The sequence below is a fragment of the Jaculus jaculus genome, chromosome 21 (genome assembly GCF_020740685.1).
Source record: "Jaculus jaculus isolate mJacJac1 chromosome 21, mJacJac1.mat.Y.cur, whole genome shotgun sequence".
Taxonomy (NCBI): Eukaryota; Metazoa; Chordata; class Mammalia; order Rodentia; family Dipodidae; genus Jaculus; species Jaculus jaculus.
Genome location: NC_059122.1, coordinates 11621392 through 11637523, shown reverse-complemented (window position 1 = coordinate 11637523; position 16132 = coordinate 11621392). Strand labels below are relative to the sequence as shown.

Here is a 16132-nt window from a genome sequence, read left to right as displayed (position 1 = left end):
GTGAGAGAACGGGCGCATCAGGGCCTCCAGCCACTGCAAGCGAACTCCAGCTGCGTGCGCCCCCTTGTGCATCTGGCTAACGTGGGTCCTGGGGAATCGAACCTGAGTCCTTTGGCTTTGTAGGCAAGTGTCTTAACCACTAAGCTATCCCTCCAGCTGTATACTAAGCTTCATGCTGAACTACATCCCCAGCCCAGGGTCTCTTCTTAAACACGGTTCCTACCCTTGAACTTCTCTTCTCCCCCACCTCTAGACTTCAGGACCCACCCAGAACACACCCACCGCGTACCAGCCATGCAGATGCAGGTGAACTGGCCTATGCGGTCAAGGCACGTGGCCTGGTTGCGGCAAGGCCCGGACAGACACTCGTTGACGTCCGTCTCACAGCGAGGTCCGGTGTATCCACGGCCACACTGGCACAGGAAGGAGCCCTGCGTGTTCACGCAGCGCCCCAGATGTTCGCAGGGGTTTGCGCCTGTGGGATGGGGCACAGGCAGCGTGGACGTGGCCAGCCGAAGCGAAGCCCCCCCCCCACAAACCTCTCCCTCTCTTCTCGGCTCATGGGTGCCCCTCTCACCCACCAATAGAGCATTCGTCCACGTCCTGGTCACAGGCCCCTCCAGTGAAGCCGGGGGGACAGGTGCAGATGGCCCGACCATTCACCGGGTTGGTGTCACAGATGGCACCCTCATGACAGGGGTTGCTCACACAGGCATCGTCCAAGTGGCACAGGAGACCTGACAAAGGGTAGAGCGAGATCAAAAGCCAATTCTCCAGACCTGCCCAAAGCGCCCACACGCCGCCCTCTGACGAGGAGGTTGGCACTGGGGAATGGGAGCCCGGGTCCTGTGCATAAACTCTACCACTAGGCAACCTTCCCAGCCTCTTCCTTTCAGTTTTATTTTTATTTTTTATCTATTTGAGAGAGAAAGGGAGTGTGTGTGCGTGAGAGAGAGAGAGGGAGCTCTAGATGCACGCACCACCTTGTGCATCTGGCTTACATTGGCTCCTGGGGACTAGAACCAAGGTCCTTTGGTTTTGGAGGCAAGTGCCTTAACCACAAAGCCATCTCTCCAACCCGCCTTTCAGTTTTGATTAAACTGAAGTGTACTTGCTAAGCTGTTTTTTTTTTTATTTTGTTTGTTTGTTTTGTTGTTGTTTTAGTTTTTTTTTTTCCTTTTTCGAGGTAGGGTCTCACTCTGGTCCAGGCTGACCTGGAAATAACTCTGTAGTCTCAGGGTGGCCTTGAACTCACGGCGATCCTCTACCTCTGCCTCCCGAGTGCTGGGATTAAAGGCGTGCGCCACCATGCCCGGCTGTTTTAGTTTTTTTAAGATTTATTTTTATTTATTTGAGACAGAGAAGGAGAGGCAGAGGGAGAAAGGGAGAACAGATGCACCAGGGCCTCTAGCCACTGCAAATGAACTCCAGATGTATGCACCATCATGTGCATCTGGCTTACACGGGACCTGGAGAATCGAACCTGGGTCCTTAGCCTTCGGAGGCATGTGCCTTAACTGCTAAGCCATCTCTCCAGCCCCATGTTTGCTTGGCTTTTTTTTAATTAATATTTTATTTATTTGAGAGAGAGAGAGAGAAAGAGGCAGATAGAATAAGGGTGAGAGGAGAAAGTGGTGGGGGGGAATTAACATGGGATTTTTTTTATAATCATGGAAAATGCTAATAAAAATTTAAAAAGGGCTGGAGAGATGGCTTAGCGGTTAAGCGCTTGCCTGTGAAGCCTAAGGACCCCGGTTCGAGGCTCGGTTCCCCAGGTCCCACGTTAGCCAGATGCACAAGGGGGCGCACGCGTCTGGAGTTCGTTTGCAGAGGCTGGAAGCCCTGGCGCGCCCATTCTCTCTCTCTCCCTCTATCTGTCTTTCTCTCTGTGTCTGTTGCTCTCAAATAAATAAATAAAAAATAAAAAATAAATAAAAATAAAAAATAAAAAATAATTTAAAAAAAAAAGAATAAGGGTGAGAATGGGCATGCCAGGGCTTCCAGCCACTGCAAACGAACTCCAGATATATGTGCCACTTTGTGCATCTGGCTTACATGGGTCCTAGGGACTTGAACCTGGGTCCTTTGGATTTGCAGGCAAGTGCCTTAACCGTGAAGCTATCTCTCCACCCTTTTTATTTTGTGTGTGTGTGGGGGGGGGGGGGTTCGAGGTAGGGTCTCACTGTAGCCCAGGCTGACCTGGAATTCACTATGGAGTCTCAGGGTGGCCTTGAATTCTTGCTGAACCGCCTGCCTCTGCCTCTGGAGTGCTAGGATTAAAGGCATGTGCCTCCATGCCCGGATATATATCGGATATATATATATATAATTTTTTTTTTTTTTGAGACACGGTTTCACTCTAGGCCTGGATGACCAACAAGTCACTCTGCAGCTCAGGCTGGCCTCAGACTCACAGAAGTCCTACCTCAGCCACCACACCTGGCTTTTTTTTTTTTTTCATTCATAATTCTATTTATTTTTAAAAATTTCTTTCACACCTGGCTTTTATCTATATATTATGAAAGCTTTCAGAATACAGAAACGTTGGTCGCTCATATACCACTGCGGTTAACTTGTTGATATGTTTCTTTTGATCCACTGGAAAATAAGGTGGGAACACTTTTAAAATCTGACTTCTGATTCTAAAAGGGCCCGTGCCCTCAGGCGCCTGTGGCAGCTGTTTCCTCTACTCAGCATGCCCTCCCACCACTCCCAAGTGCCCCTTTTTGACTTACAAAGGCCCTCCTTCCCACCCATTCATTCCCCATTCCAATGGCTTCTGCCTTGGGCCATGTGCCAGGCTGACTCTCCCTCTCTGTCTGTAAATTAATTTATTTACTTGAGAGAGAGAGAGAGAGAGAGAGAGAGAGAGAGAGAGAGAGAGAGAGGCAGATACAGAATGGGTGTGCTAGGGTCTCTAGTTGCCACAAACAAACTCTGGTTTAAGTGGATCCTGGGGAATCGAACCTGGGTCCTTCGGCTTTGCAGACAAGCGCCTTAACCGCTAAGCCATCTCTCCAGCCCCCTTTCTTTCTTTCTTTCCTGCTTTCTTTCTTTCTTTTGCTCTTTCTTTCTTTCATTTTTTTGCTTTTTGAGGTAGGGTCTTACTCTAGCCCAGGCTAACCAGGAACTTACTCTGTAGACTCAGGCTGGCCTTGAACTCACGGTGAAGTCATCTGTCTACCTCAGCTTTCCAAGTACTGGGATGGAAGGCTCATGTTGCCACCCCTGCCTCTTTTCCTTTCTTTTTTCCTAAATAAGATGCCGGTGGCAGGTGCTGGGACATGGGCATGGGCCTTTTGGGGCTCATCACAAACACTTGCAAGCCCTCTGGGTTGACTGACGCTGTGAATTAACCTGTGACTTTTCTCTGTGCCTGGCCCCACTGTGAGGATGCACAGGGTAAGGACCACGTCTGCTGTGGGCAGCTCTGTCTGTGACTGACCATGTAACTGGCCCTCAGCAAATATCTGTTGCCAGAATGAATGAATGAACGAATGATGTGCGTGTGGGTGCCAGTGTGCTCACCTCAACCACCAAACCATCTCTCCAGCCCCAGTTCAGGTCTCTTGATACACCCTCCCTCCCTCTCCTTGCTTCTTTTCCTTTCCTTCCTTGGTCCTGGGAGTTGAACTCAGGACCTACCACATGCTTTAAGCACATACTCCTCCACTAAGGCACACCTCGGGCCCCATTCTAAGCTCTCTGATGCTCAACTCGGCATCTACCTTCACCTCCACCCAGGAGCAGGAACGCCACCCCCCCCACCGCCGCCTACGAGGAAAACAGCCACTCACCAGTCTTGCCCATCGGACAGGCACAGTAGAACGAGGCCACCCGGTCATGGCACGTGGCCCCGTGGAAGCACACAGCCGTGGCGCAGTCATCGATATTCTGGTTGCAGCTCTCGCCCGTCCAGCCGTTGACGCACACGCAGCTGTGGCCCCCCAGGGTGTTGAAGCAGGTGCCCCCGTTGTGGCAGGCGTTGGGCTGTAGCTGACACTCATCCACGTCCTCCGTGCAGAACTGGCCTGTGACACACAGGTGTGCCAGGCTGAACTAGCCACGTGTGCCCTCCCAAGGCCGGTCTCCCCCCAAACACACACACAGCTCCCTTTGGCTCTGGCGCCCACCTGTCCACTCGGGTGGGCACTGGCAGTTGTACGTGTTGACACCATCCACACATGTCCCCCCATTGAGACATCTGTGCCCTGGGCAGTCGTCCACGTTCACTTCACAGTTCTGGCCCTCAAACCCTAGCGGGGAAGGAGGGGGTGAGAAGGGCCACTCCCGGGCTGGCCTGCTGTCCCCCATCCCGGCCCGGGTGCCACTCACTCACCAGGAAGACAGGCACAGTCATAGATGACATCGCTACTCTGCCTGCAGGTGCCACCGTTACGGCAGGGCGAGGGGGCACAGGGAAGGGTGGGGCTCTCACACAGAGGCCCCGTGTAGCCTGCCTGGCACTGGCAGCGGAAGGAGCCGGGGGTGTTGAGGCAGGTGCCACCGTGGCGGCAGGGGCCACCCATCCGGCATTCATCCACGTCGCTCCGGCAGCTGCGGCCCTGGTAGCCGGGCGGGCAGGAGCACACGAAGCGGCCGTCGGACCCCACGGAGCAGCGGGCACCGTGGGCACAGGGGTTGCTGAGACAGGGGTCCGGCAGGGAGCAGTCCGGGCCTGCAGAAACCAGCGTGGCACAAGTTGGAGATTGACCGCACCGTCGCCCACCCTGACGCTGCCCCCCTGCAGGCACCCCCTTACCTCGGAAGCCACGAGTGCAGCGGCAGGAGAAGCGGGCAGTGCCCGCCACCACTGAACTCTGGCACACACCGCGGTTAGCGCAGGGGCCCGAGTGGCAAGGGTCTTCCAGCTGACACCACTCACCCACCCAGCCTGGGCGGCACCTGTGGGTAGAGATGTATGTATGATGGGGACAGCACAGGCCAGGGTGACCTCGGACACAAGGCATAGCTGGCAAGCAGACTGGCACCCACACGCACATCATTCGTTCATTCATTCATTCATTCATTCATTCTGGCAACAGATATTTGCTGAGGGCCAGTTACATGGTCAGTCACAGACAGAGCTGCCCACAGCAGACGTGGTCCTTACCCTGTGCGTCCTCACAGTGGGGCCAGGCACAGAGAAAAGTCACAGGTTAATTCACAGCGTCAGTCAACCCAGAGGGCTTGCAAGTGTTTGTGATGAGCCCCAAAAGGCCCATGCCCATGTCCCAGCACCTGCCACCGGCATCTTATTTAGGAAAAAAGAAAGGAAAAGAGGCAGGGGTGGCAACATGCGCCTTCCATCCCAGTACTTGGAAAGCTGAGGTAGACAGATGACTTCACCGTGAGTTCAAGGCCAACCTGAGTCTACAGAGTAAGTTCCTGGTTAGCCTGGGCTAGAGTAAGACCCTACCTCAAAAAGCAAAAAAATGAAAGAAAGAAAAAGAAAGAAAGAAAGAAAGAAAGAAAGAAAGAAAGAAAGAAAGAAAGAAAGAAAGAAAGAAGGAAACAGGGCAAGCAAGCAAGCAGGAAAGAAAGAAAGAAGGAAAAAAAGAAAGAAGGAAAAAAAGAAAAAGAAAGAAAGAAAGAAAGAAAGAAAGGAAGGAAGGAAGGAAGGAAGGAAGGAAGGAAGGAAGGAAGGAAGGAAGGGGCTGGAGAGATGGCTTAGCGGTTAAGGCGCTTGTCTGCAAAGCCAAAGGACCCAGGTTCAATTCTCCAGGACCCATGCAAGCCAGATGCACCAGGTGGCACATGCGTCTGGAGTTCGTTTGCAGTGGCTGGAGGCCCTGGTGTGTCCATTCTCTCTCTACCTCTCTCTGCTTCTTTCTTTCAAGTAAACAAACAAAAACAAAACATTCACAAAAACTGGGCTTCTGCGTGAGAATGAAAATACTTAGTAGCAGAGGCCAGTAAGTTAAAAAGGAGACATAAAGGGTAGAGAAAGGAAGGGAGGAGGATACTTAAGAGGTTGATATTGTATATATGTAATTACAATGATTGTAATGGGGAGGTAATATGATGGAGAATGGAATTTCAAATGGGAAAGTGTGGGGGTGGGGAGGGAGGGAATTACCATGGGATATATTTTATAATCATGGAAAATGTTAATAAAAATTAAAAAAAAACATTCACAAAAGAAAAATAAAAAGGGCCAGGTGTGGTGGTTGATCTCAGCACTCAGGAGGCAGAGGTACCAGTACTGCTGTAAATATGAAGCCACCCTGAGATGACAAAGTGAGTTCCAGGTCAGCCTGGGCTAGAGCGAGTCCCTACCTCGAGAAAAAAAAGTTAAGAGGAAAACGAAAGGAGTCTTTTTTTGTTTGTTTGTTTTTCAAGGTAGGGTCTCACTCTAGCCCAGGCTGACCTGGAATTCACTATGGAGTCTCAGGGTGGCCTCGAACTCACGGCGATCCTCCTACCTCTGCCTCCCCCGAGTGCTGGGATTAAAGGCGTGCACCACCACGCCCAGCTAGGAAAGGAGTCTTTGCAGATGTAATTACATGACGGATTTCAAGATGAGCTCATACTGAACTACCAAAGGGCCCCAAAAGCCAGGTGTCCTTAGGAGAAAAAGGCTCAATGGCAGAGCCCCAGCCTAGCATAAGCAAGGAAGGTTCCAGGTTCCCAGCCAAGTGTAGCAAAAGAAAGATGGAGGGAGGGAGGGAGGAGGAAGACCAGGGCCGTGGGAAGCAGCTATAAACCAAGGACACCTGAGCCACCAGAAGCTGGAAGACAGGTGACAGCTTTTCTGCAACCACAGGGAGGCCGCTCCGCCCTAACAGACGCCTTAACTTCCAACTTCCAGGAACTTCCAGAATACAGTTTCTATCGTTTTAAGCCATCCAGTTTGTGGTAACTTGGGAGGCAGCCACAGGAAACTCAAAGGCAGGCTAAATGGGATGGGGATGAGGGGGTGTTATATTTTGACAGACTAAAGGGCGTGGTGGCGCACGCCTTTTATCCCAGCACTCGGGAGGCAGAGGTAGGAGGATCGCCGTGAGTTCGAGGCCACCCTGAGACTACATAGTGAATTCCAGGTCAGTCTGGGCTAGATTGAGACCCTACCTCGAAAAAAAAACAAAACAAAAAAAGCAGGTAAGGAAGGCTGGTGTGGAGGACAGGAACAGCAGAGGAAAAGTCCTCCGACTCCAGAAGACAGCTCACCCAGCAGACCCAGAAACTCCGTAGACACACTGGCCTGGCAAATGTGGCCAAGGAACCACAGGCTCCCCACCCCCCATGTGGATCTGGGCAACTCACTCCGATGGACAAGCGGGGAGACTGCCCCAAACCCTCCGCAACTTTCTCCTGGACACCCGAAGCCTTCTTCCTGTGGATGGCTTCTGGGGTGTTAAGTAGCCACCTCTGCCCTTCTGGTGAGGCGTGGGGGGACCAGTCCTTCAACCTGCAGCCCAATCCCACCCAAACCGCAAGGAAATAAGAGCTAGGAGCCCCCCCACACCCATGTGGTGGAGCACATATTTAATCCCAGCACTCCGGAGGCAGAGGTAGAGGAGGATCACCGTGAGTTCGAGGCCAGCCTGAGACTACGTAGTGAATTCCAGGTCAGCCTGGGCCAGAGTGAGACCCTACCTCAAAAAAATAAATAAAAAGAACTAGGAGGGAAGTTGGTCTGAAGCTTGCAACCCTGGAGGTGGGGAGTGGAGGACCAGGCTGGCCGAGGAAGGGAGCTGATGTGGTGCAAGGTCCAGCTCTGTGCTGTGGGATTCTGCAAACACAGCCAGCTCTTGGAGCCCGGGCCTTCCTTGGCCTGGTGGCAAAAAAACGCCAGGAACTGAACTCCAGCAGGTGACTCAGGCCTGAGCATCCCTCACAGTGCCCAACCTGGCCCCATCAGAACTGAACAAGTCCGGGCCCAGCCCCGCAGGGTGCACCAGCGGGTGGTGGGTGGAGGGGACACTGCTCTCGACACCCCTCCCCAAAGCCCCTCAGGGGTGCAGTAGTGGGAGGTGGGGTGGATGGAGGGTGGAGGACACTCTCCTCGACACCCCTCCCCAAATCCCGCAGGGTGGCCGGGAGAGGGCGCATCGCACGGGCCGCGCTCCCACCTCCAGCGCCCCCCCCCCCACCGACTCCCTTCCCACCCCCGGGGCGGGTTCCCACGCTCCGAGCCCCGCCGACCGGTCGGGCTGGTTCAAGCCCAGCGCCCCGCCCCAAAAGAGCCCGAGCGGGAGCGGGGCTTGGAGGCCCGCCGACCGAGCGGGGCGCCCGGGGACGACCGGGGCGATGGGGGAGCGCGGAGCCTGCTGTGGGTGGAGGGGTGGTGGTGGGGGGAGAGCGACCCTGTAGGAGAGTATCAGGATGCTGAGGTGGTGCCCCGGGAGCCGGAGGGGTACGCAGGGAGGGCCCCGACAGCGACCCTGCCCGCAGCAGGCACGGAGCCCGCTCCGCTCCGGGGATCCGGGCTCCGGGCGGCCGTGCGCGCCGGTGATTCACCTGTCGAGAGGCGGGGAGGCCTCGGGGCGCATCCACCTGTCGGCTGGATTCCAGACCCCGGTTCTTTTTATGGCGCAGGCGCTCAGCCTCCAGGGAGAGGGGGTTCAAGGACACACACACACACACACACACACCACCATCACCAAACCACCCCCCCCCTCAACCCCAATGCACTCCTCGGCCAGTCTCAGCCCACCCCCAAAACAGGTGAATCCAAGTTGGAGAGGGGTGCCAGCCATTTGGGTGCGCCCGCAGTACGTTTGAAAGGAGCTTTTTCTAGGTCTAAAGTTAACCCCCAGCCTCGCCCAACTTGAGGCGACCCACGGCCTGGGTAAATGAATACACGGATGAGCTAATAGGTACAGGGTGAGCTGCTCGGAGGGATTGCGACACCGAAGAAGCCAAGCGCACCCCCACTCCCTTATAGCACCCCCTCTCCTGTGTTCCCGTCGTTGGCACTGATGAGGACACACCAGTGTCCTTGCGACACTGGGTCCCAGGTCTGACTCTCTGGATGAAACCTAGGACCCTGCACCTGCTGGACCCACCATAAACAACCCCAGATCTCCAAGCGACCCCCCCCCCCACACACACACACACCTTTTCCCTCCTTCCAGATAGGATCTTGCTCTAGCCCAGGCTGATCTGGAATTCACTCTGTAGACCCAGGCTGGCCTCGAACTCGCCATGGTTCTCCTATCTCTGCCTCCACGAGAGCTGGGATCAAGGGCGCGCGCCACCACGCCCACGTATGGTGCAAAGGGTCTCTCGTTTGTTTGTTTGTTTGTGGTTTTGTTGTTGGAGGCACTTCTCACTCTCTAGACCAGGCTGGCCTGAAACTCATTACATAGTCCAGACTAACCTAGAAGTTGGGGGGTAATCCTCCTGCATCAGCTTCCTAAGTGCTGGAATTATGGGCATACACTAACAGATGTTTAAACAAAATAGACGGCGTGCGTGTGTGGTGTCGCGGTAGTTTGAGGCTCGTGAACACGTGTGTGTACAGGCGTGTGCCCTGTTCACACACGTAGAGGCCAGAGGGCAGCATTAGGTGTCCTTCCCAGAGACAAGGGTCTCTCTCACCGCCCCTGGAGCTGTGACTTATTTTGTAGACCAGCGAGTCGCAGGGATCCCAGCATCACCACCCTTCGGCACAGGAGTCACAGGCATGCGAGACCACACCCTTCTTTTTATAAAACGTTTTTTTCTTTTGAGAGAGAGAGAGAGAGAGAGAATTGGCAACTCAGGCCCTCCAGACACTGCAATCAAAGTCAGGCGCGTGCATCACCTTGGGCATCCGGCTTACGTGGGACCTGGACAGCCAAGCCATGGGTCCTGAGGCTTTCCAAGCAAGCGCCTCAACGGCTGAGCCATCGCTGCAGCGTCCCACACACCCATCTTGTGGCAAGGATGCTAGCGATCAAATTCAGGTCTTCAGACTGCGCAGCAAGCGCTCACTCGCAGAGCCATCTCCCAACCAGGCTTTTTTTTGTTTTGTTTTTAAATCACAACCAAACTTATATAAGAAGTTAGACAGCCCCATATTTCAGATGTAAAAGCTGGGGCTCACCAGGTGCAGTGGCACACGCTTTTAATCCCGGCACTCAGGAGGCAGAGGTAGGAGGATCGCCGTGAGTTCGAGGCCACCCTGAGACTATGTAGTGAATTCCAGGTCAGCCTGGGCCAGAGTGAGACCCTGCCTCGTAAAACAAAAACAACAACAAAAAAAAACCTGGCACTCAGAAAGCCCCAAGCTCAGGTTGGAGACAGCTTAGCTACTGAATTTGCTCAGTTGCAAAACATGATGGCCCAGAGTTCGATTCCCCGGTACCCATGGACAACCAGATGCGCAAAGTGGTGCATGTTTGCAGAGGCAGGAAACCCTGTCTCCCCCCTCTCTCCCTCTCTCTCATAAATAGATAAAATGTCTGTTCATTTGTTTTTTAAAGAAAGAAAGTTTCAAGCTCTTGCTCAAAGTGTCGGAGGTCTGCCTCTGGTGGGCTGCCCCTTCCCCACCCATACCTTGCCTTTCCTTGCATTATGGAACAGTGAAATGTGGGGGGGGGGCTTATTTGTGGTCACAAGCCAGGGAGACACACGCCTATTTCACAAATACAGCGAGGCTCAGGGAGGGGAAATGACTAGCCAAAGGTCACACCGCCAGAAAGCTGCCAGGGCAGGACCGCATTACAAGCGCACGTACCCCAGTGGCAAGGGTCGTTCCCGAAAGCTGACTTATGGGGATCACGGTTGTCCCCGTCAGGGGTATGACGTATGACCCAAAGAGACCGGGAGCTCTGTGAAGTCGGGGTTCCTGGGTCCATCCTCCATGCCAGGGCACGGAGGCTTTAAAAGGGCTTAATTCCCAGTCAGTGAGCAACATGACGTGTGGAATTTGAACCCATCCCGGACTGACTCCAAACCCTGAAATATGAGAGGTTGTCCAAGCCACACACATCGAGGGAGGAGGTGGTTGGTGCAAGGCACCCTCGGTGGACACGGAGGAAGGAGACAGGCGCCCTCCCCTGGAGGGCCCACCGATGGCACCGGGCCAGGCACTCACAGGCAGGCAGCCTCCCCGGAAGGCAGCTGGGTACAACGTCCTCCATTGGCACACGGGCTTCCGTCCAGGCAAGGAGGAGCTGTGTGGGGGGCAAAGGAAGGTAGGAGGGTCAGCCAGACACCTAGGACCCCCAAACCATACCGATAGATTCCCCCCTCCCTCTACCCAGCAACAGCTGCACTGGGCTGAGGGTGCCGAGAGGCCCCCGTCCACGGTTCCCACGGCCCCTGCCTCGGCTCCAGCTGTCAGCTTGCAGCTGTCCCTACCAGCTCGGAGCCCTGGGAACCACAGGCAGGGGTGGGCAGGAGGAGGGGCTGGCTTGTGCCAGATGTGGGGACTTGGGAAGCTGCCAGAGCTAAGGTGTGCAGATCGGGGAGGGGGTGCAGAGTCAAGGAGTGAGGGTGCTACAAGTGAAGTGGCCTCTGAAGCTACACACCCCAAATCTTAGGATCACGGGGGTGGGGGGGCAGGGAACGTTAGGGCTCTGGGTCTTCTTCCTCTGATGTCCACCTTTACTCTTTGCTTCAACCCAGGAGGGACGGATGACAGCCAGCCTCGGGCACTAGACAGAGAAACTGTGGTGCAAAGGAGAGGAAGCTGCCCTGTCCAGTGTCTCCGCGCCACAGGACTGGCCCTCTGGGGTGTGGCACAACCTAACTGTCCTGCCAGCCAAGCAAGGGGTGTGGCTGGGCCAGAGCTAGTGAAGCATTGTGTGTTCTCTAAAGGTGTGGGACCACCGCAGGCGTGTCGCTGAGAGAGGTGGAAAGAAGGAGTCGAAGAACAACAGATGAAGCCCGGGCGTGGTGGCGGGCGCCTTTAATCCCAGCACCCGGGAGCCAGAGGTCAGAAGATCGCTGTGAGTTCGAGGCCACCCTAAGACTACATAGTGAATTCCAGGACAGCCCGGGCTAGAGTGAGACCCTACTTCGTAAAACCAAAAAATTTAAATTAAAAAAATAAATAAATAAAAAGGGCTGGAGAGATGGCTTAGAGGTTAAGCATTTGCCTGTAAAGCCTAAGGACCCCCAGGACCCATGTTAGTCAGATGCACAAGGTGGCACACGTGTCTGGAGTTCATTTGCAGTGGCCAGAGGCCCTGATGCGCCCATTCTCTCTTTCTCTCTCTCTCTCTGCCTCTTTCTCTCTCTGTCACTCTCAAATAAATTATAAAGAAAGAAAGAAAGAACAAATGGACAGACATAAAAGGAGAATCTAAGCCAGGTATGGTGGCGCACGCCTTTAATCCCAGAACTTGGGAGGCAGAGGTAGGAGGGTGGCCCTGAGTTCAAGGCCACCCTAAGAATACATAGATTTTAATTCCAAGTCAGCCTGGGCCAGAGTGAGACCCTACCTCAAGAAACAAACAAAAAAAAAAAAAAAAAAAGGAACTAGAAGCAGGCAGAGAGGAGACAGGGAGAAAAAAAAAAATCGATAGTAAGATTTAGCGGTTAAGGTGTCTGCCTGCAAAGCCAAAGGACACGGGTTTGATTCCCCAGGACCCACATAAGCCAGATGCACAAGGGGGCGCACGCATCTGGAGTTTGTTTGCAGTGGCTGGAGGCCCTGGCATGCCCGTTCTCTGTGTGTCTGTCTCTCTTCTCTCTCTCCTCTCTGCTTGCAAATAAATTAATTAATTAATTAAAATTTTTTAAAAAAAGAATGGCACAACATAACGCGTCTGCTTTTCCTCATGAGATGCCAATGGGACATTATCGCCCAGAGATAATTTTCTGTGACATCACGATGGCGGGAGGGAGTATATGTCAAGCGTCATGGGGACGTGAGCCGCATGTACGTGAACCTACATGGCAGTCAGTCGATATGGGGACTCAGTGAGGTCTTCCTGCAGCTAAGAGAGGGGCATCTGCATATGCATCGCGCGTGTGTTGCCGCACACCCCACATTCACAGAGCCCACGGGCGAGCGTGGCGTGCACAGCGTTGTTGGGGAGACACACAGGTGTGTCTGTGGATGGGTACCTCTGGGCAGGGTGTACTATGAGCTTGGTTCTTCTGACAGCAATACATGCCAGTGAGAGAGAGAGAGAAAGACGTGCATCTGGGTGTGTCTGGTGTGAGCCAAGTGTGAACATGTGCGAGTGTGCTGGCCCTGTGTGCACGCATATCTGTGTCCCTGTAAGTGTGACAGGCCAAAAGGGGGTGCTTGGTCCCCTCAAGGATGATGGCTCCTGCTGGGTCCTGGCCCCAGGCGCTAGGCTAGGAGAGGCCAGACCCTCCTCCCCCTCAACCCTCGTGGTGCCCTGAGACCCCCGGCCTGAGCTCCAGGCTGCGCCCCTCCCGTGCCCACCCGATCTCCCGTGGCAGGGGTGGTGCGCCCCCACTCCCCACACACACACACCCCAATGCCCTAGCTCAGGCCCTGCGGAGGGTCCCGCTTTGTCTGGCCGAGAGAGCGCGAGGCCGGCCGGGGGGAGGGGGTGTCTAGACGGCGCAGCCATTGTCCAGAGCTGGGGGAGGGGAGAGCAGAGGAGGAGGAGGAGGAGGAGGAGGGACTGGGGGCCCCCCCCCCGGGACCGGCTGGGGAGGGGCTAGGGCCGCACGGAGGGGGCGCAGAGGTCCCAGGGAAAGCACACGTGGGCCTCGCCCCTCGCCCTCCCGGCACAGAAGTCGGGGTTCGGGAGGGGCGGGTGTCGCAGGATCCTTGCACCCTAAGAGAGGAGGGAGGGAGGAGGGGAGGGGAGGGGCGCGCGCGCTCGGAGGCTCCGGCTCCGGGTCTTACGGCGCACCGGCCTGGGAAGTTTTCTCGGGAGCTCCGAGCGCCCAGAACTTCGCGCCCCTCCCCGCCCCCCACCGGCCCGGGATGCAGAGGAGGGGTGAGCTTTGTGCAAGGGGGTGGGGGGGGAACTGCAACTTGGGAGTGGGGTTTCTTAAGCCCACTCTCTTCCCCCCCCCCCCCACAATCGTCACCTTCCCAGGACTCCAGGCAGGGTTGCAAGGGAGAGGGGGGGGGGAGAACTCTTGGCACCGCCCCCCTAAAAAAAAAAAAAAAAAAGAAAAGAAAAGAAAAGAAAAAACTTGAATCCCTGATTCCCGCTCCCGGGATTCCCAATCTCTGGGTGCCTTCATCTCCAGCCTTAACGCAGCGCTCAAGGGCAACTAACTAACTACTCCACGGTCCTCTGGGATCTGCACCTCCACCCGCCACACACACACCCCCCCCCATCCTGCAGTCCCTGCGCACCCCACTTTCCCAGAACTGGCACACGGTCCCCCAACTCCTGCACCACGGCCCCCGGCTCTGGTCCTCCGCTTGCAGAGAAATAAAAAAAAAAAAAGAAACCACAAGTCCCAGACTCAAGGGTTGGGGTTCTCCACCCTCCCCCACCCTCCCCCCCCCCCGCGACCACCACCCCTAGCCCCACCCCGGATCCCCCCTCACCTGCAGCCCCCGGCCCCGCCAGCAACAGCAGCAGGGGCAGCGCCCCCATGGGCGGTGGTGACCGCGGCAGGGCCATCGGGCGACGGCGGCGAAGGAGACCTCGGGCCCCCGGCCCCATGGCGGCCGGCCGCGACCCTCCTCCCTCCTCCCTTCCTCCTCCGTCGGCCCGGCTCCGGGCACGTCCCGGGACAGCCTCCGCCCCGCCGCCAACTTCGCCCGAGTGAGTCCTCGGGGGCCGCCCCGCCCCCAGCCTGGACCGATCGCCCCGCCCCCGGGGCCGGCCCCGCGCGCATCCACCGCCTCCCCGCGCCACCGGCCTCCCGACCCCCCCCCCGCCTCCACCGCCAAACCCCTGGACCTGCACGGCCTGGGAAAGTCGGGCCCCGGCACGCACGCGGAGACACAGATGCTGGCCCCCCACCCCACCCCCAGCCTCCTCCACCGCCCAGCCAGGGAGGGGACATGGGGGCAGCAGCCCCCCCCCCCCCCCACACACACACACACACTTAGCCGTCCTGCAGCGAATGCAAGATCGGGGCAAGAGCTTCATGCACCCGGACACTGAAAAAAAAACGCCAACGCTGGCCAACCTGAAACTGGGGCCCAGCCAGGCCACAAACCCAGTGCAGAAAGAGCATGGGCTCCCAGGTCGGGCACATGACTCTCTGCCTGCACGTGTGTGCAGCCCTCCGTGGAAAGCACCCACCCACCCACTCCACCCCCCCTTTCGAGCCGGGCGTGGTGGCGCAGGCCTGCAGGCAGAGGTAGGAGGATCGCCGTGAGTTCGAGGCCACCCTGAGACTACATGGTGAGTTCCAGGTCAGCCTGGGCTACAGTGACACCCTACCTAGAAAAAGGAAAAGAAGAAAGGAAGAAAGAAAGAGAGAGAGCGGGAGAGAGAAAGAAAGAGAGAGAGAGAGAGAGAGAGAGAGAGAAAGGAAAGAAGGGAAAGAGGGAGAGAGAGAAAGAAGAAGGGAAAGGAGGAAGGAAGGAGGGAAGGAAGGAAGGCAAGAAAGAGAAAAGGAGAAAGAGCCGGGCATAGTGGCCCATGCCTTTAATTCCAGCACACCACTCAGGAAGCAGAGGTAGGAGGATCGCCGTGAGTTCGAGGCCACCCTGAGACTCCATAGTGAATTCCAGGTCAGCCTGGGCTAGAGTGAGACCCTGCCTCGAAAAACCAAAAGAAAAGAGAAGAAAGGGCCAGGCATGGTGGTACAGCACGCACCTTCTTAAATCCCAGCACTCGGGAGGCAGAGGTAGGAGGATAGCCATGAGTTTGAGGCCACCCTGAGACTCCATAGTAAATTCTAGGTTAGCCTGGGCTAGAGTGAGACCCTACTTTGAAAAGAAAAGGAAAACACACAAACAACAACAAAAAAGCCAAAGCCAAAAAGAAAAGAAAACTCACTTTCTGTTTACAACCTTGTGAAATCCAGAGTTCTCACACCAATCCCCAGCTCCACTCCACGCCCTTTACAATTTTGCCACTCAGCACCTCTTGGCCAATGCCATTAACAGATTGCAGTTTACAAAACTCAATCTACTTGCAAAACCTCCTGGCAGGTTGGGCACGGTGGCGCACACCTTTAATCCAGCCCTCGGGAGGCAGAGGTAGGAGGATCGCCATGAGTCCGAGGCCACCCTGAGAGTCCATAGTGAATTCCAGGTCAGTCTGAGCTAAAGCGAGACCCTACCTCAAATAAAATT

The 16132-nt window shown here is 55.6% G+C and overlaps 1 protein-coding gene across 1 annotated transcript in view; it reads right to left on the bottom strand.

The window, feature by feature from the left end:
* The window catches only part of Notch3 (notch receptor 3), a 48046-nt gene extending 33503 nt beyond the window's left edge, over positions 1-14543 (bottom strand). The window contains exons 1-8 of the mRNA XM_045139164.1: positions 14426-14543; positions 11027-11105; positions 4763-4905; positions 4340-4678; positions 4134-4256; positions 3798-4031; positions 582-737; positions 290-475 (exon numbers count right to left, since the gene is read on the bottom strand). Of these exons, the coding sequence (XP_044995099.1) occupies positions 290-475; positions 582-737; positions 3798-4031; positions 4134-4256; positions 4340-4678; positions 4763-4905; positions 11027-11105; positions 14426-14543 (1378 nt within the window). The remainder of the gene's footprint in view (positions 1-289; positions 476-581; positions 738-3797; positions 4032-4133; positions 4257-4339; positions 4679-4762; positions 4906-11026; positions 11106-14425) is intronic.
* Positions 14544-16132: the final 1589 nt, after the last annotated feature.